This window comes from Xyrauchen texanus, chromosome 7 (genome assembly GCF_025860055.1).
Source record: "Xyrauchen texanus isolate HMW12.3.18 chromosome 7, RBS_HiC_50CHRs, whole genome shotgun sequence".
Taxonomy (NCBI): domain Eukaryota; kingdom Metazoa; phylum Chordata; class Actinopteri; order Cypriniformes; family Catostomidae; genus Xyrauchen; species Xyrauchen texanus.
This window is the reverse complement of record NC_068282.1, coordinates 42,462,109-42,479,305: the sequence shown is the minus strand read 5'-3', so window position 1 is coordinate 42,479,305 and position 17,197 is coordinate 42,462,109. Positions and strand designations below refer to the sequence as shown.

Sequence of the window (17,197 nt, the reverse complement as noted above, 5' to 3'; positions counted from 1 at the left end):
TCAGAGCTGTACAAGGTGTTAAGTTGTTTTTTGTAGTTAAGTGTAACCTGCTGCAAAGCACAGCATGCAGTCAGAATGCTAAAGCCATGTCTTAGAACATAGATAAACTGGTTGAGCTCACTAATTGACTATTCGTTTTGTGGATAAGTAGATGACCATTCTTGCTTATTTCTATCCATTGCATGAATCAATAAAACACCACTAAGCTCAATTAAAAGGAACTTTTGTATCCATTGTAAACTTTTGACAAGGACAACGGAAATAAATACGTAATTAATTGTTCTTAAAAAATACTGAATTTCAATTCATTTTCTCAGGAGGAGTCAGAATCTGTGCTCGTGGACCAGCTAGGCCAAAAGCTGATGAATAAAACTGGCACACCATGGAGTAAAAAATACAAAAAACAGTATGGCCCCATCAGCAAGGTTGGGCTTCTGAAGTTCTACTGCATACTTCACACTGTTCAAACATAGATTACTATTATTTAGTTTTTGATAAACAAGGACCAAAACTTCACAACATGGCGGTATTGAGATGCGTCCTGCCAAAAGTTCACAATTTTGTTATCCTCCAGTTTCTCCAGAACCACCCTGAAGTGTTTATGCTGGTGTCCAATGGAACCCGTGTAACTCTGAAGACTGCTGGTCCTGTGACAACAGAGCCCAGTTCAACAGAACCAATCAGTCCAACCCCAGCCAATTCCAGTCCAGAGAACATGGAGCCAGAAACAGGAGACAACTTTGCTGCTGCTGGCGGATGTCATTGGTTTGACCTGAATGACTCCATTGTGACAGCCATTACAGAGAAGGACATAGAGAAACAGTTTCAGGGAAAAGAGAGTGCCTACATGCTCTTCTACAGGAAGACAACTATGAAGAGACCTTTAGAAGGTATGATGTGTGTATATGTGTGCAAACAAAACCATGCATTATTTTGCTATTTCTTTTGCTTTTACTGGCTAAATAAAAAATGTCATCGCCTTTATTGCTTGGCACATGTAAAGTTTGGACCCTGGATGTGCATGGGTGGTACAAATTCATTTGTTTCACTGATAAATGTTCATACAAAGGAGCCTTTTTTCATTGTGTTAAACAGCCATAGGAAACCCTGCATATAAAGTGCCTCCTCACCTGCTGGAGATGGTGCAAGAGGAGAATGCAAGACTGCAGCAGAAAAGGTGATTTTACATATACAAATAAATACACTCACACACCAGCATGGCACATTTTGTATTTCAAAATCTTCTGTGTTTCCTGTAGAGCCGAGTTTGATGCCAGCAGTAACAGCATTGAGGTTCGACTGCATTTGGCCCCGTATTACCACTGTCAAAATGGAGCCCTGCACCCTATGGCCCTGGACAAAGATTCAATCATCACAGTCACATTTGACCGCAGAAAGACTGTGGGAGACCTGCGATTGGCCATTTACCAGGTGATTTATGTGTAATTGGTCACTACACTTCCCACCATAGCCATATTAAAGGTATAAAAGGTCCCAAAAATTAAATTAAATTCTCATCATTTACTCACCCTCTTGCCATTCCAGATGTGTATGACTTTATTCTGCTGAGCACAAAGATTTTTTTAAGAATATCTCAGCTCTGTAGGTCCATACAATGCAAGTGAATGGAGGCTAGAACTTTGAAGGTCCAAAAAGCAAAAAGGCAGCATAAAAGTAATCAGTGGTTAAATCCATGTTTTCAGAAGCAACTATAAATCTTCACTTGCTCATTCTTTTGTTTTTGCCAATTCGCATTCTTTGTGTGTATCGCCACCCACTGGGCAAGGAGAAGAATTTATAGTTAGAAAGGACTTAAATATTGATATGTTTCTCACCAACACCTATCATATTGCTTCTGAAGACATACATTTATCCACTGGAGTCGTATGGATTACTTTTATGCATTCTTTATGTGCTTTTTGGACCTTCAAATTTCTGGCCACCATTCACTTGTATTGTATGGACCTACAAAGCTGAGATATTAATCTAAAAGCTTTGTTTGTGTTCAGCAGAAGAAAGTCAGTCTTAAACATTTTGGATGGCAGGAAGGGTGAGTAAATGACTAGAGAATTTTCAATGTTGGGATTGTTCACCCAAAAATGAAAAATCTGTCTTCTAGGACTACCAACTGAAGTAAAGACTTTGAAGCACAAAGAGACTGTTAGAGACTGTAGTCGAATATAAGATGGAGGAAACTTAAGTTTTGAACTCTTTGTAAACTTTGACCAACTTTGTTTGTAGATGCAGGATCTTTGGGAAGGAGACATGGCACTGACGTTGGCTAAGAATGTCCCAGCTGGGTTACATTTATATGATACACTGACAAGTAAGCACACTCTTTCATCCTTAATTTGCACTCACAAACACACTTCTTAATCACTCACTTCCAGCTACATGTTACAATTTAGTGATTCTTGGTGATAATTAATGTCTCTTGTGTTGTTCCAGATGACCAGATATCCCTGTACAGTGCAGGAGTGTGTAATGGCTCTGATCTCTTTGTGTGGAATGGAAGAGAGGTGAGAAACTACTTGAACAGTGTCACCTCCTGGTGGCTAATGCTGGGAATGCTCTTAAAGGAATAGTTCACCCAAAAATTAACTATGAACATTGAACAATATCTTAAAGCTACACAATGTAACTTTTTTTGTTACAAAAGTAATGAGAGAGTGCAACAAAAATCCACCTTCCAAACCATGTCTTTACCCAAATACACTGATAAACCTATAATAATTATTTTTATTTTAGAGCTGTCGGGATGGATTTCACGTGAAATTGCATGCATACATCATTCGCCTGTGCTTGTTCACATGTTCAAGTCATATCCGTACACCGAGAAAATAAGCTCCGGCTACTATATATTGTGTGGGAATAGTGTGAAGCTGAAAGTTTGTTGTCACAACAAACAAGAACAATTGACCATGGATCATTCAAAACGGCAAACCTCCGGGGGTATCACCGGTTGTAAAAACAAAGGAACCCTGAACCGAGTCTACAAGCAAAAAGAGAAAGTGACCGTAATAAACCCCAATCATCATCGGCTTGGCTTTTCAGAGGTGGCGACAACTGAATAGATTTAAAAGTGACCCAGAGATGCCTTTTTTTCTAAGTACTTTATGGATAATGTATAGTTTTGTAATCACAAACACACACAAATGTTTGTGTCTGTACAGAACTTTTCACTTGCTAGCACACATATGTTTCTTTATAACGGCAATAATTTATATAAATAAATCCTTTAGTCCTAGGCTTGCCAAGGACATGTGAGTCTTGAAATTATGTTGCCACTGGTTGGTAACAATGACAATCTATAAATTAGTTACTACTGTGGTCTATTTGACCAGAATATCCTGCAGTTATAAAAACTTTACCATGTTTGACCTTATCAGACTATCAATCATTATGTCTAATGTTATTGAACGTTGCCTAACTTTTGTAACGTAATTTATTTCAAAACATCAATGTTTCCAATAAGTCAAAACAGCAGCATAAGATATGGCACTTACCTGCTCAGATGACATGCTTTCGAATATCCGTCTTTTCCTTTCTTTCGTTATTTATTTGTCCAATCACTCTGATAAGATGTCCTGTATCCATGTGTACACCGGTGCCTTTTTTGGGTGAACTATTCCTTTAATAATTGTAGGAAATGAAATACTTTGTGACAACTGCTTGCATTCATCACCAATAATATATACAAATTGTATAATGGAACGCTAAATGTAATTGTCTGATTTAAACATTCCCAAATTTATCCACCAATAATTAGAGATGCACCGATCGACCGACCAGGGACTGGAATTAGCCGATTTTCCGCATGCTCGGCCCGGACAGGTAACCGGCCGGTCAGCCTCACGTCTTTCCGATTCCAAGCCGGTCCGTTTTGTTGCCAGCGGCGCAGGCAATAACGTCACAGCTGCGTGTAAACATGTCATTGGCGTGGAAGATCTTCACTGTGAGTGAAGAATACATAAAGTTCGAAATGTTTAATAATTGTAAGTCCAAAGTAAACCGTTGGAGAACCACCACAATAACTTATTTAGAAATGTATAACACCATCACCCAGCTGAAAATGCCCATTTTAAAAAAGAAGCTAAAAAGTGAAAGCGGCTAAAGCTAGCCAGAGCTCAGAGCCAGTCACAAGTCAGCAGCGTCTCCTATCATTCCTTGGTATGAGCAGCGAAAAGACCAAAGCAGTTACGAGGAAAATTATGGAATTCATGGCCCTGGATGACCAGCTGTTCTCCATAGTTGAGGACAGAGGGATCAGAAATCGGATACATTTACTCGATACAGAGTAGGTGGTACTTTCCGACGTCACGTTGCCCAAGTTGTTTAATCTCGTGTCATGTCACACGCAGCCTGTTATCTGTCAACATTTGGGTACACAAATCCGGGAGAGGGGAAGTGGGGGTGCTGGATGGCAGAGGCAGACTAAATACTATACAAATTGTGCCATTAGTGATTTATTGTGCTGAGTAACGTAATTTTTCCCACCGTGTCCGATATTAAAATCAGTGCGACACACATTGCAAAAGGTGTGGGCATTGTCGGTATGGCTTCGGGATATGAAATAAAATTCTTCCATTCAGCTGTTGTTAAATGTACATGTATATTTAGTTTTTTTCACCGGTGCACCAGCTGAGTCTTCCTCTCCCATCTACCAGTGATGCTTGATTTAACATCCCGCGTCTACTACCTTCGCAGATATCAACAGAGCAAATGGGTTGTAGGTTGCCAGATTGTGGTCATAAATGATTTGTAATTTGTACGATGTGTCGATTGTGTGAGTAGGATGTGTTTCATTCAAGATCTGGCAACTGGACCACCTTGGAATAATATATTGATGTGATTATTCATATAACGTGGTTTGGGCCATACAAATTACGGGAGTTATTTTGGGAGAAATAACAAAATGGGAGACTCCCGTGAAAAACAGGAGTGTTGACAGATATGGTTACAAGCCGTTCCCGAAGCAGTGCTCAGTTTTACGTAAGTTGAGCGTATTGGACACTTCAGTTTTTCAGATCTTTTTGTTAGATGAGTAATAAAGAGAAAAATGTCCATTTATCAAAATAGTGGAAAATGACATCTGTTATATAAAGCAACTCATTTGCAGTTAATTGTTATTTCTACCTCTTTCCAGTCACAGAGCACTCTATTTTGAGAGTTGTTTAAGTGAGAGAAGATCCTGTAACTTAGTGCAGTTTGGGGGAAATTGTAATGTTTAATCATTTATTTTATTATGAAAATAAAATTTTGCATTGAAAAAAGGTAGATTTTGTTTGTATATGCGGTCAATAATAGTTCTTAGAAAGAAAATCGGTATCGGCATGTCACACTTGCAAAAAATCGGAAATCGAAATCGGCCAAGAAAATTGCAATCGGTGCATCTCTACCAATAATATGTAGGATTTTATATGTAAATTAGTTTAGGAATCTTGGCCACGATCGACCCCCATTATATGAAGGATAAATAACAAATGATTAGATTAGAATTCTGAATACAAATTCTCCGCAATTAAATATGTAATACAAGAGGCTCATTGTATCTGATCACAATTTGTATGTGAGGAATTTTAGCTCAAGAAGGGAATTATGATTAATTCGGTGAATATAGAAAAAATTAAGGTGTCATTTTATCTGTTAACTCTTTGGAGTAATAATGTTCTCATGGCCATTGAAGAGCAGTGAGCTGTAACTGAAGGTGAATAGAAATGATCTGTAACAGAGAATATTGAACTTTATGGAGTCTATAGCCTATGCCCTGAACCATTGATACTTCATTTAGTATACCTCGATTTGCAATCGGGTTATCCAAAGTATTTAAATAAAACACCGGCACTTTCTAGCAAAAGTCTCGAGGTGTACTTCCGTTTCATTGCGATGCTTTGGCTCTTTGGCTGGTTCCTTAGAAAGATCTAGTTGTTCTCCTTCGATGTTTTGGACCTCTATTAAGATCGTAGATGCTGGAAAGTTTAGTGCTGGAATGATCAGACAGGGCTTTGTGACTCCCTGTCGCGTGTGTGAGACGTAGCGCAGATAAGATAACTTTTTGAGGAGGGGTTTGGCTGGTCTTTTTAGCCTTTTCTGTCTGGTCACACCCTGAAGAGGCTCTAAGCCTCAGGTAGCTTTTCAGATACCATGTGATCATGGTATCTGATCACATGGTTTCTATCCCTTCTTCAGAAAGTGATTGAGTCTTTGTTCTTAAGTTTTGCCAGTTTTCCCATTCAAAAGAGATACTACTTTTTATTTCTGGAAACCTTAGGCTAATATGGTCACCGTTCTTTCTCTGGAATGTGCTTGCCAGTTGTGGGGGTTTTGAGTAAAGGTCGGGTTTTTCTGGACACCCTCCCTTGTTTTGTGACTGTTATATTGGCCAGAGGAAGGTCAGCTCAGGCTCCTTAGTGCCAGTCTGAATTTCTAGCTTCTTAATGTTTACAGGAATTTCCTGGAACTATAGGTCATCTTGGTGTAATTCTTAATTCTTCTTAATTTCCTTCTGCCTGGCTAGTCAGATCCTACATAGTTCAAATCTATATGATGTAGTCTTATTTTATAATACATGTATTTCTACATTAAAATGAATTGTTTTTTAGGCTTGTTATTTAAAATATTTAATATTTCATTTTCTGTTTTTATTTCAGGTTAATGGTGTTGCTGTACAGACAGGCGCCGAATGGGAGCCTGTTTTACTGACTGTTTTGCGCCCCTCTGTGGAAGAGCTAGAGTGTGGGGATGGGTCAGGGGTCGGAGACGCTGATGGATCTGGACTGGTGCGTTCCATGAAGGGATTTGCTGGTGGGGCCACACTGGGCACAGTGCTTGAGGTTCTAGGGCCTCAAGAGGCCTTTCTATGCTTGGAACAGAGCCGCCCAGGGCCCAGTGGGGGCGGATCGAGTGGCTGGAGGGTGTTCCCACCTCAAGACATGCAGAGGACACTGAGAGAGCTGTCACTAAAGGATGGGGATGCTCTGCTGCTGCTGCAGCCAGAGGAACTGGACAGCAGGTAAAGGAAGCACTTCTGTAGTATATTTTATATAGATTATAGTGCTCTACTGGTGAATATATATATATATATTAGTGTCCCAAACAAAACTTGTGGTGTCAAATTTTATAGACATTCTTTAACACTCTGGGGTCGACGGACGCGCCTGCACATCCTGCAGGATTTTTTTGTCATTACAGCGTAAACAACATAAAATACTCAATTTGGGACATACAAATAAGTGTAAAACATCATTAGAGACTATAAAGGGTCTACTTTTATTTCTGTACACTCACAATAACAACAAAACCTTGTGCTTTTGTAAAATAAAGAAAATGAGAAGGGTGCGCTTTCAGCAGTCTCTATGGTCACGAGCATATTTCTGAAACGTGTCACAGAAATTAACTGAAACTCCGCAAATACTTATCACACAAACATGAAACATATGTCTAAAGAAAGCTTAAAATGTCTACTTTTAAATTAAAGAATTCAAATTTAAAACAAATATTCTCCTGCAATGTCATCTGTATGAAACAAAGCGATGTACAGTTTTTCCTGGCTCTGCTAATTATCCCAATTGTGATCACACCAACGGGCAGAGGGCGCTATTCATACGGAACTGTGCTGAGACGATAAATACAAATGGTAAACGCCCCTGAATGTGCCTTAAAAACATCTAGTCCATTCACTTTTCTGCACGTTTGTAAGATCACACAATACACTGGTGAGGAAACTCCTGGATAATGATAAATGATAACATTTTACTCCGAAGAAGAGCGATGAATGTTTGTATTTTGTAGATTGACTTAATCCAGCCGAGGATACAATTTCGGACGAGTAAGTCATGTAGTTTTACTGACATTAGTTGACATGCTATTTTATATAAACATGTACATATTTTACTAGTGGGACTTTTTCCAGACTTGCCAGCCATGATTCAGAGTATTGAAATTTGAAATATGACTTGTAATAATAAGCAAGTTTTAGTTACATTTAAATGCTGTTTCTGCTAAAGCAGGTATTTCAATTGTATGCTGTATGATATAAATGAAATGTAATATGATATGAATGTTTAGATTATATTTTAACTACTGTTTATGCTGCCTCATCATCATCAAAGCTTGTGCTTGCAAATATGTGTTAGATTATAAATGTGATATAAATATGCCCATATTAGAAAATCAGCATATTATGATTTCTGAAGACTGAAGTAATGATGCTGAAAATTCAACTTTGAACACAAATGGCATTTTACAATATATTCAAATAGAAAACTGTTCTTTTAAATTGTAAAACGAGTTCACATTATCACTTTTACTGTATTTTGGATCAAATAAATGCAGCCTTGGTGAGCAGAATAGACTTCATCTAAACCTTTTAAATGGTAGTGTAGGTCTAAAATTAAGTAAAGTCTTAATGTAAAGAAAATGTATAGTCAGATTACTTCTTTTAAATTAAAACTTGATTTTAATCATTAAGTCTTTCAGTCACATTCCTCATTGATAGGCCCAGGGGAGGGGTCTTTGTCTCCTCAAGTGTGAAATACATCAGTATTCATGTTAATTCACGCCTCCTTGCATATGACCTTTCTAACATGAAACGTTTCGTACAAAAGTTAAATGATTATAATGTTTTTTATGAACGAGTGATCAGGATGGTTTTCACATCATTTTGTAGCAAAAACTCTAGGCTACAAGATCCAGTTCTCAAAAGGCTTGTGGACAAATGTTTAGTATGTGTTATATGGCTTTATTTCGATGACTTAAAATTGTAGTTTAAAAAAAAAAAACATTGTAGCCCAGTTTGTGCTGAATACAGTGAAAAAAGCACAAATGTCAAGGCATGTCAAAACTTCTCCAAGGTCCTAAACACCCTCAGACCCCAGGGTTAACAGGGTATCTGCGGGTCCTTAAAAGTCTTAAATTTACTTTTTAAAAGTTTAGGCCATAAAAAGTCTTAAATATCTTAAATTACAAGAAGTTTTGCTGAGGTCTTACATTTTGGGGCTTGAATAGATGAGACACTTAAAACAGCAGAAACTGCGTGACTTTTGAGTCAAAATCATCTCTCTCTCTCGTGCATCCATCATTTAGCACCTGATGCTTGAGTTTAGTGTGAGCGCGTGCTGAGAAGCGCATTTGTACTGAATTTACGAAGTTACACATGTATAAACCTGTTAATCCGAAATGCAAATGCCGTTAGTTTGTATTTCTAACACTGCCACTCCTGCTTATGATCGACAAAGCTCTCAACGTTACAATTTGCAAGCACGCAAGGTTGGAGCGGTCATTTGACGCCTTTCAAATCATTGCACTTCCTTATTTTACACTACCTTTGACAGAAATTGTAAAGCTAACAGAACTACTCAGTTGCAGAGTTATACCTGTTATATCTCTCATCTCCATCTCTCTAGATCTAGTGCTGCCAACAAAATTGACACTGTTCTCACACTCTCACGCCACACGTCCCTTTTCTCACGCAGTGATAACATTGTGGAGCAAAGAGGACACTGATAGCGCACGGACAGACAAGACAGAGCAGCCTGCACGATGCTGCCAGTTATTCAGACCAATTCAGGGGGAAAGCAGCAGCACAGCATCTCTCCCTCACTTTCATAATTTAATCTGTTAACATTTTCAATACATCTTGTCAACTTTAAATGGCTATTTTTAAGGTAACTGATGTTTTATTTGAGATATTTCACCAATCACTTAACTAAATATCAGCGCATTTGCAGTGTGGTGGTAGAAAGCCCACTGATTGTTGCGTTAGATTTGACAAATTAGAGGATTAAACAAAGGTATGACACAAAACCATCATAAATAAAAACATGTTCTTAGCGATACAATTACTATAATGATATGAGTTAATAACAAACATGTAATCATGTTCATATAAATTTATGCTGTTAAGTTGTGAGTTGAAATGATCTCCTCAGTCCAGTCAGCTGTTTGATGACTTGAAGCCACAGCCATCAACTAGAGCCCTCGGAATCATTTTTCAACAGTGTAATCTGATAAAAGTTTACTTTTTACACATGATTTTTGCCACCACTTCCGTGTTTGACCTAAGCGGTGACATTGCCGAAGCATTGGTCTATTGCGTCACGTCTTGCTTTTAAGCAAGTGACTAAAGAGAAGGGTCATGAAATAAGCTAAATGTAAATACTTTAGACTACATGCATTCATAATGAATTCATTTACAGTTTTAATTTTGTAACTTATTAACAGAAATACACAAATATATATATATAAAAACATGTCCAGAGACATTCAAGTATCCTCAGTGGGTTTTTTTTTATTGCAAAGTGGTCTTACATTTTTCATTTATTTGGCCTTAAAAAGTCTTAAATTTCCTTCCTTGGAACCTGCAGATACCCTGTTTAATTAAAACTACAAGACATCTTATTTTTAAATTGACATTGTCTCCTATGTCCACAAGTGGGCGCAATGAATCATTATAAACCAGTAAGCCCGTGTTGTAGCAATTGTTTATTGCAAAGAACATATCTGGCTGTGAAAAGTGCATACAATTTTAAAGTGAAGGCTTTAGCCATGTCATATTCTTAAATATTAAGTCAAAAGTCAAATGAGAAAAGAAACGCTTCAATAGATGGGTTTTATGTTAACTTAGTGTTGCACATTAGCCTATACCGGTGCCATAGTACTACCACAGACTTAAGCTTCATAATACCAGTGATATCACAGTGTTTTTCATTAAATGCAGTTGCATGTTCATTCCTAATGGTTATGCATTGGACACTCATAAGAGAAAGCTAAGGCATAGTCAAAACACAACCTCCACTGAAGGGGCCGTTCACTCAAAACACATCTGTCTGTTTCTATCTAAGAATGTGCTAGACAGATGTCTTTGTCTGTTGGGCCTTGTCTTGATGTTTTTCATGGTCTTGTGTAGTAATGATGGATTTTTTTTATGATTTCTTGAGACACCAGCATTCTATTTTATTAATTGGACAGTGTCTATTTTAGCTCAAGAATGTGATCGGCCTGAACAGCCCACAAGTCATTGTCAGTGCTTGGCACACATCCGAAATTTGAATACTCATTTTAGCATTTGAATTAGCATTTTTATCATGAATTCAAATAATTATTCGAATGATAATTTGACAGCCTTACTTTACATGTTAAGTAACAATATGTAATTAGCTAGTTTTATTTAAGGTAATACAATATTGTTACTATGTATGTATAGTATACAGTAATTCTACAACCCCCACTTCCGCCATAGCATCTTCAGCCTCAGCGGTGACATAGTTACCGTGACAACACCGTCTGACTGTCGGTGGCTGCACGTGGAGTTTTGCCCACAGAGTGGAATGGAGGAAGATAAATACGAGGAGCAGGAGAAGAAAAGGAGTAAAGTCTCTGCTTCAGGAAACATGGTAAGTGAGCACATACACACACTTGGATACAGAATGTTGTTCACGGTTTCAAACGTTTTACACCGTGGTGGACTTGGTGTGTGTGATTCTTGCAGCTGCTTGCAGAGGTGAAGGAGAGAGCTCTGGAGGAACTTCACCTACAGGATGAGCTAAGTGGTAACAACACACTATAATACCCAATAACACCCAATGATACTTTAAAATGAATGTTTTACATGAAAGTTCTTTGAATGAAAGTGTTACAGTGAAAATCTAGCTTTTTAAAATTGGGGTCCTTGATTCTGTAAAGTTTGAAAACTACTGATCTAGATGAAGACTGCATTTAAAATTCTGTCATAATCATTGTTTCTTCGCTTTTATTCCTGGATAGATATTGAATGTTGTCTAAGACAGATGGACCGAACTGGAAAACTTTTACCTCCAGGTACGTTATCAAAAAGTGACCAGCATCACTCTCTAACCTGCTAACGTGATCACTCTAAAGGTTTTACATATTAAACATGTGTTTATCTGTTCTAGTGTATGAGCATTTGAGTGTTCGTGATGCAGGGATCAGGTTGATGACTGCACTCTACCTGTGCCCAGGACCAGCTGCAACAGCAACACAGGTGCATGTGAATTTAAAGAGATATTTCACCTAAACATGAAAATTCTGCAACCATTCCCTCACCTTCTGTTATTTTGTATTATTTTGAAGAATGTTCACATTGCTCTTTTTCATACAACAAAAGAATACAGTGACCAGGGGGCAGTTGAGCTCCAAAAATGACAAAGAAAGCTCAATAAAATCACTGTGAAAGTAGTCCATATGACTTGTGTGCTATATTCCAAGTCTTCTAAAGCCATACATTAGCTGTATGTGAGTAAAGTTTAAAGTCATTCTTCAACGCTTTCGCTTTCAAATCACTTTTTTCTCATGAAATATGACATCAGTGGCACCAAATTTCATTTGTACTGTTTTGGAAATGCAGACATGAAAATGAGATTTCAGATTTTTTAATGCATAATTATTTAAATTTTGGGCTGTTTCACATTCAAAGCTATTATCATACAGTGCATAGGTCATATGGACTGCATTTATGGTGCTTTTTTGTACTTTTTGGAGCTTGACTGTTCCTAATCACTGTGTTGTCATTGAATGGGAAAGAGCAAAGTGAACATTTCTTCTGTTGGGTTCCATGGAAGAAACAAAGCTAAATGGATTTGGAAAGACATGTTGAGTAAATGATGACAGAATTTTCATTTTTGGTTGAATTATTCCTTTAATGCGTATTTGACAAAATACCCATAAAAATGGAGCCATTTTTCAGTTTTTCTGCCCATATCCCCTTTGCAGTTGTTCTTGTACTTCAGTGTTGGTCTAGCGCCCTCAGTTGGTCAGGAGCTGCAGATTATTGTAGAGGAGTCTCTAACTGTCAAAGAGGTGAGCTATCTCAATTTTATATGAATTTTGTGCTGTGACTTCTGATAAAGAACTTTAGAAATAACATGTTTTAAAATTCTGGTTCTTATTCCAGTGCCTTAAGAAAATGTTGCAGATGGCAAGACTTGAAGGTAAAAACTTTGGTAAATTTTTTTTTTGCTTTTTATGTGCCTATTTAAAGGGTTAGTTCACCAAAAATGAATATTCCAGATTTGTATGACTTTTTTTCTTCTGCTGAACACAAAGATTTTTAGAAGAATATCTCAGCTCTGTAGATCCATACAATGCAAGTGAATGGTGACCAGGCCTTTGAAGCTCCAAAAGGATGATGAAGTCAATATAAAAGTATTCCATAAGTGGTTTAATCAATGTCTTCTGAAGCGATCCAGTTGTTTTTGGGTGAGAACAGATCAAATGTAGCTTCTCTTTAACTGTACGCTTACTTTTAACTGAAGCACAATCATTATTTCAAGCTCGATTACACTAGAAGTGTAATCAAACTTGAAATCATGATCACCAAGGAGACTGTCAAAATTTACAGTTATATTTTGGTCTGTTCTCACCCAAAACCTACCGGATTACATTGATTAAACCACTGGAGTCATATGGATTACTTTTATGCTGACTTTATCTCCTTTTTGGAGATTTAAATGCCTGATCACCATTCACTTGCATTGTATAAAACTACAGAGTTGCAATATTTTTCTAGAAATCTTTGTCTGTCTTCTGCAAAAGAAGGAAAGAAAGTCATACACGTCTTAGTTGGCGTGAGGGTGAGTAAATGATGAGAGAATTTTCATTTTTGGTTGAACTAACCCTTTAAAGCCGAATTGTGTAATTTAGGTCCCACTTGTCACCAAATGGATTTGTAAAAATAAACATTGATTTCAAACAGCTCTCCCATTCCATTGGTCTTCCTTTAGTTGAACAATGACTCTGTTTCCACCTGGTATTAAGATGTGATTGGGTGATCCTATCACATGTGGTCAGTCCTAAATATAGGTCTAAATGGGGTTTAAAACATTTTGTGATCTGATCACAAAAACGCATGTGACCACATCGCATCTGAGGTTTAAATGCTAATGCGTCCTGTATGTGTCCCGGCAGCAGTGAAGTGCCAACCCTCACCTGTCAATCAACCACTGTGCTAAAACAAGAGTTTAAACTTTGCTGATTATGAGCGGCTTTAAGAGGCCCTCCCCTCCAAATCCGAACATAAGTGGTCACAGGAGACACATTTAAGCAACCAGGTGCATACAGTGATGTCTCACCTGACCACATGTGATCGGATCACCCAAGACTCATCGTAATACCAGGTGGAAACCGGGTCAAACAGATAGCCCCACCAAAAAATCACACCATTGTTTGAGTCAATGTTGCTGTGCCTAGTTGGCCAACTGACTATCTCAGATTTATTAATGGAACATTTATATCTCTCTCCAGGTGAGTCGTGGCACTTAAGGAGACTGGACTGGTGTGAGGAGATTGGAGAGCCCCTTTTTGATGAGGTAGGATTTTATAATAATCTTAATGTCTACTACTCAACTGATTTCTAAATGATAATTTAAATTTTTTTAATGATGTTTTACTCTTGTTTCCCAGAATGCATCTCTGAAAGAGGCAAAGGTCATCCATGGAGACACACTGGTGCTCGTTGAGGGGCGACTGCCTCCAAAGGTACATTCTCACTGTGCAAACATTTCTTACGTGAAAAGGAAATAAAACTTTTTCAAGGTTGCCACATCATGGAAAACTGGAAATATCAGACATGCAACTCTAAATGGCGCAAACTGATAGGTCCTATGAACTTGTAATCTGATAGACAATCCGCCTGCAAGCCAAATGGCTCACATGGTGTAAGCTGATAGGTCCTTTGACGTGTAATCCGGTAGCCAATCAACTTGCATACTCTCTCTTAGCCTAACATTTCAATTTGCTCAGTTTTCATGTAAACCGGTTTCACTGCGGCGCACTGCAAGAGTTTTTTCTGAAACCCCCCTCCTCCCCAGTTCCACTTGTCTAGATCAGCTACATGGGAATCTGTTTGAGTCTTAATTGTGCAGCAACATGTCCACATGCTTAACTCAGTATATCTGTGTGTGTTCTAGCAGTTGCAAGTAGAGTACTTGCTCTGCTGCAGCAGCGTAGAAGATCTAGTCATTCAGTGTAATATTATATCAATATATAATACCCACATCAACATGCAAAATCTTTCAGAGTTGTCATGACAACATTTTAATAATGTGATTTTTGATTTTGGCCTGAAAAAAACAAAAACGTTAAATGCTCAGTAAATGTGTGTATTTTTATTTTAAAATACTTAATCCTGTTCCAGCTTAATATGCCAAGACAACTGTAAGTAATTTGTTGGTGAATTTCTATTAAAGACGGAAATTCTGTGGCTCTGCAGTGCTATCAAAACATTGCTCTGTTTGTTTGAGCATCTTGACCAGCCCTTCACAGCAACATTGGCTATATGTTAAACAATATGAGAGTTTGGGGTGGGGCTATCTTTTTATCCAACCTGTGGAAAATGGGATAGTATCTGGGGAAACTTGCTTGAAATCCATTATTTTTAAAGTTCCATTTGGTGACCAGTGACGAAGAAGTTACACACCTCATCTTTTATCACCTTTAAATTGCTCTTTAATCGGCTAACTTGAAAACGCAGTCTCGTAAACATGATTTTAAATCATTCCTTATCCAGAAAACATGAATGACTGTTATAGTCATGAAAATGTCAGGAAATGTTATTGGTCAAAAGGTGGGGGAACCCTGCATCTCATAAAGACATCTTCTGTCTCTTACCTCAACTTCAGGGTTACCTCAAGCTGTCTGTGAAGATGTACATGGATATGATTGACAACTCCTGCATTCCAGAGCTTAACCAGGCAGAAGTGTCTCAGATCAATGAGGTGCTGACCACAGGTAAGAGCTTTCAAATTTAGTCATTCAGGGTTCGTACAGAATTTGGAAAATGCTATGATTTTCACAATTAGGTTTTCAAGGTTTGAAATATGGTTTAAATTTGAATATGCTCCTTGAAAATGCTTGATTTTTCCTTAGCTTGACAGTTAAAAAAGATCTAAAATGATTTTAAATAGATATTATATAGTCTTTTGTGGCGTCTCGTAAGCACGGGAGAGCGTCTCCATCTCCTCTGAGATAGATTTCCAAAGAAATTATACCTGCATCTCCTGCTTCAATCAACATGCCGTCATGTCTCCTTTTCCAGCCAGTTGACATTGAAACATGTATGATGGCCAAATCGATGCCCAACGCAGAGCTCTACATCGGAGGGAATGGCTTAGCTCTTATATGCCATTCTGAAGGTATAAGCTGAGACAAAGATTCCGTGAAAATTTGAATTTACTTTGGAATAATTTACAATTAATTTGTAATATCGCATGAATACTTAAAAGTAGGGCAGAAAGTCAACGTATGTGATAAATTACATATGTTAAATGTAGTGCTGAGAATATAATCAAAATAATTCTAATTCAAAATACAATCGAAATCGCGATTATGGCCCTGTGCGATTTATTAAACCCCCCAAAAGGTTGCAATTTCATTAAATAAATGTAGGCCTAAATATAGTCTGGATTAAGATGGTCCAAGCACGGCCACTGTTTTCAACTGTCACAGCAGTTTGCAAACAGTGAACAGCCCACACAAACTCCGTCTACCTTGGGAGTGATCTGACTGAGTTTGGTTCGCTATTAGTCCGTATGTGTTTTTCTTATAACATGCATCGAGATCGCAAAGTGCTACAAAATCACTTTATGCTCACGTAATTCAAAACATTCAGTAATTTGTAGTAATGTGACACAGGGGCACAGAACAGGAGGAGGTGGCACATCACCACATGGTTTAAAAAAAACAATGCAAGAAATACATCAGTTTACCATTTAAAAAAAATAAGGCTTGAGGGTTTAATAGGACCAATGATGTGTGAATGTAGTAGAATTATGACATTACCGTTGTACTGCAACAAAATTAACATATTCAATAATAATCATTCAATATTATATTACAGATGTTCACTAAGAGTTATCACAGATGCACCTGCATGATGTTTCACATTAAATTTAGTATAATTTGTAAGTAAATATTGATGTTTGTTCATCAGCTTTATTGATATGTTGGTACATTTACCAATTTTATTATGATTAACACAGATTTATATTTAGAATTAATTTTTCATCCGTGAACTCCTTAAATGGAAAACATGACTTGATGACATGTCTTGATAAGCTGTGTTACATGTTCAAAGGCCTTGTTGAATGTGTTCCTCAGCCTGGGTGTATACATTTATCCTTGATATATTTTAGCTGTCAGACCAGGCTGGATCACAAAACATTCTTCAAATAGCTGGGAACAA

General features: G+C 37.7%; 1 protein-coding gene across 1 annotated transcript in view; it reads left to right on the top strand.

The window, feature by feature from the left end:
• The window catches only part of usp40 (ubiquitin specific peptidase 40), a 34,907-nt gene that overhangs the window by 10,295 nt on the left and 7,415 nt on the right, over positions 1 to 17,197 (top strand). The window contains exons 9-24 of the mRNA XM_052131078.1: positions 318 to 425; positions 575 to 890; positions 1,096 to 1,177; positions 1,260 to 1,431; positions 2,242 to 2,326; positions 2,449 to 2,519; positions 6,651 to 7,012; positions 11,240 to 11,393; positions 11,489 to 11,549; positions 11,764 to 11,817; positions 11,913 to 12,001; positions 12,730 to 12,816; positions 12,911 to 12,947; positions 14,260 to 14,324; positions 14,419 to 14,493; positions 15,636 to 15,744. Of these exons, the coding sequence (XP_051987038.1) occupies positions 318 to 425; positions 575 to 890; positions 1,096 to 1,177; positions 1,260 to 1,431; positions 2,242 to 2,326; positions 2,449 to 2,519; positions 6,651 to 7,012; positions 11,240 to 11,393; positions 11,489 to 11,549; positions 11,764 to 11,817; positions 11,913 to 12,001; positions 12,730 to 12,816; positions 12,911 to 12,947; positions 14,260 to 14,324; positions 14,419 to 14,493; positions 15,636 to 15,744 (1,927 nt within the window). The remainder of the gene's footprint in view (positions 1 to 317; positions 426 to 574; positions 891 to 1,095; positions 1,178 to 1,259; positions 1,432 to 2,241; positions 2,327 to 2,448; positions 2,520 to 6,650; positions 7,013 to 11,239; positions 11,394 to 11,488; positions 11,550 to 11,763; positions 11,818 to 11,912; positions 12,002 to 12,729; positions 12,817 to 12,910; positions 12,948 to 14,259; positions 14,325 to 14,418; positions 14,494 to 15,635; positions 15,745 to 17,197) is intronic.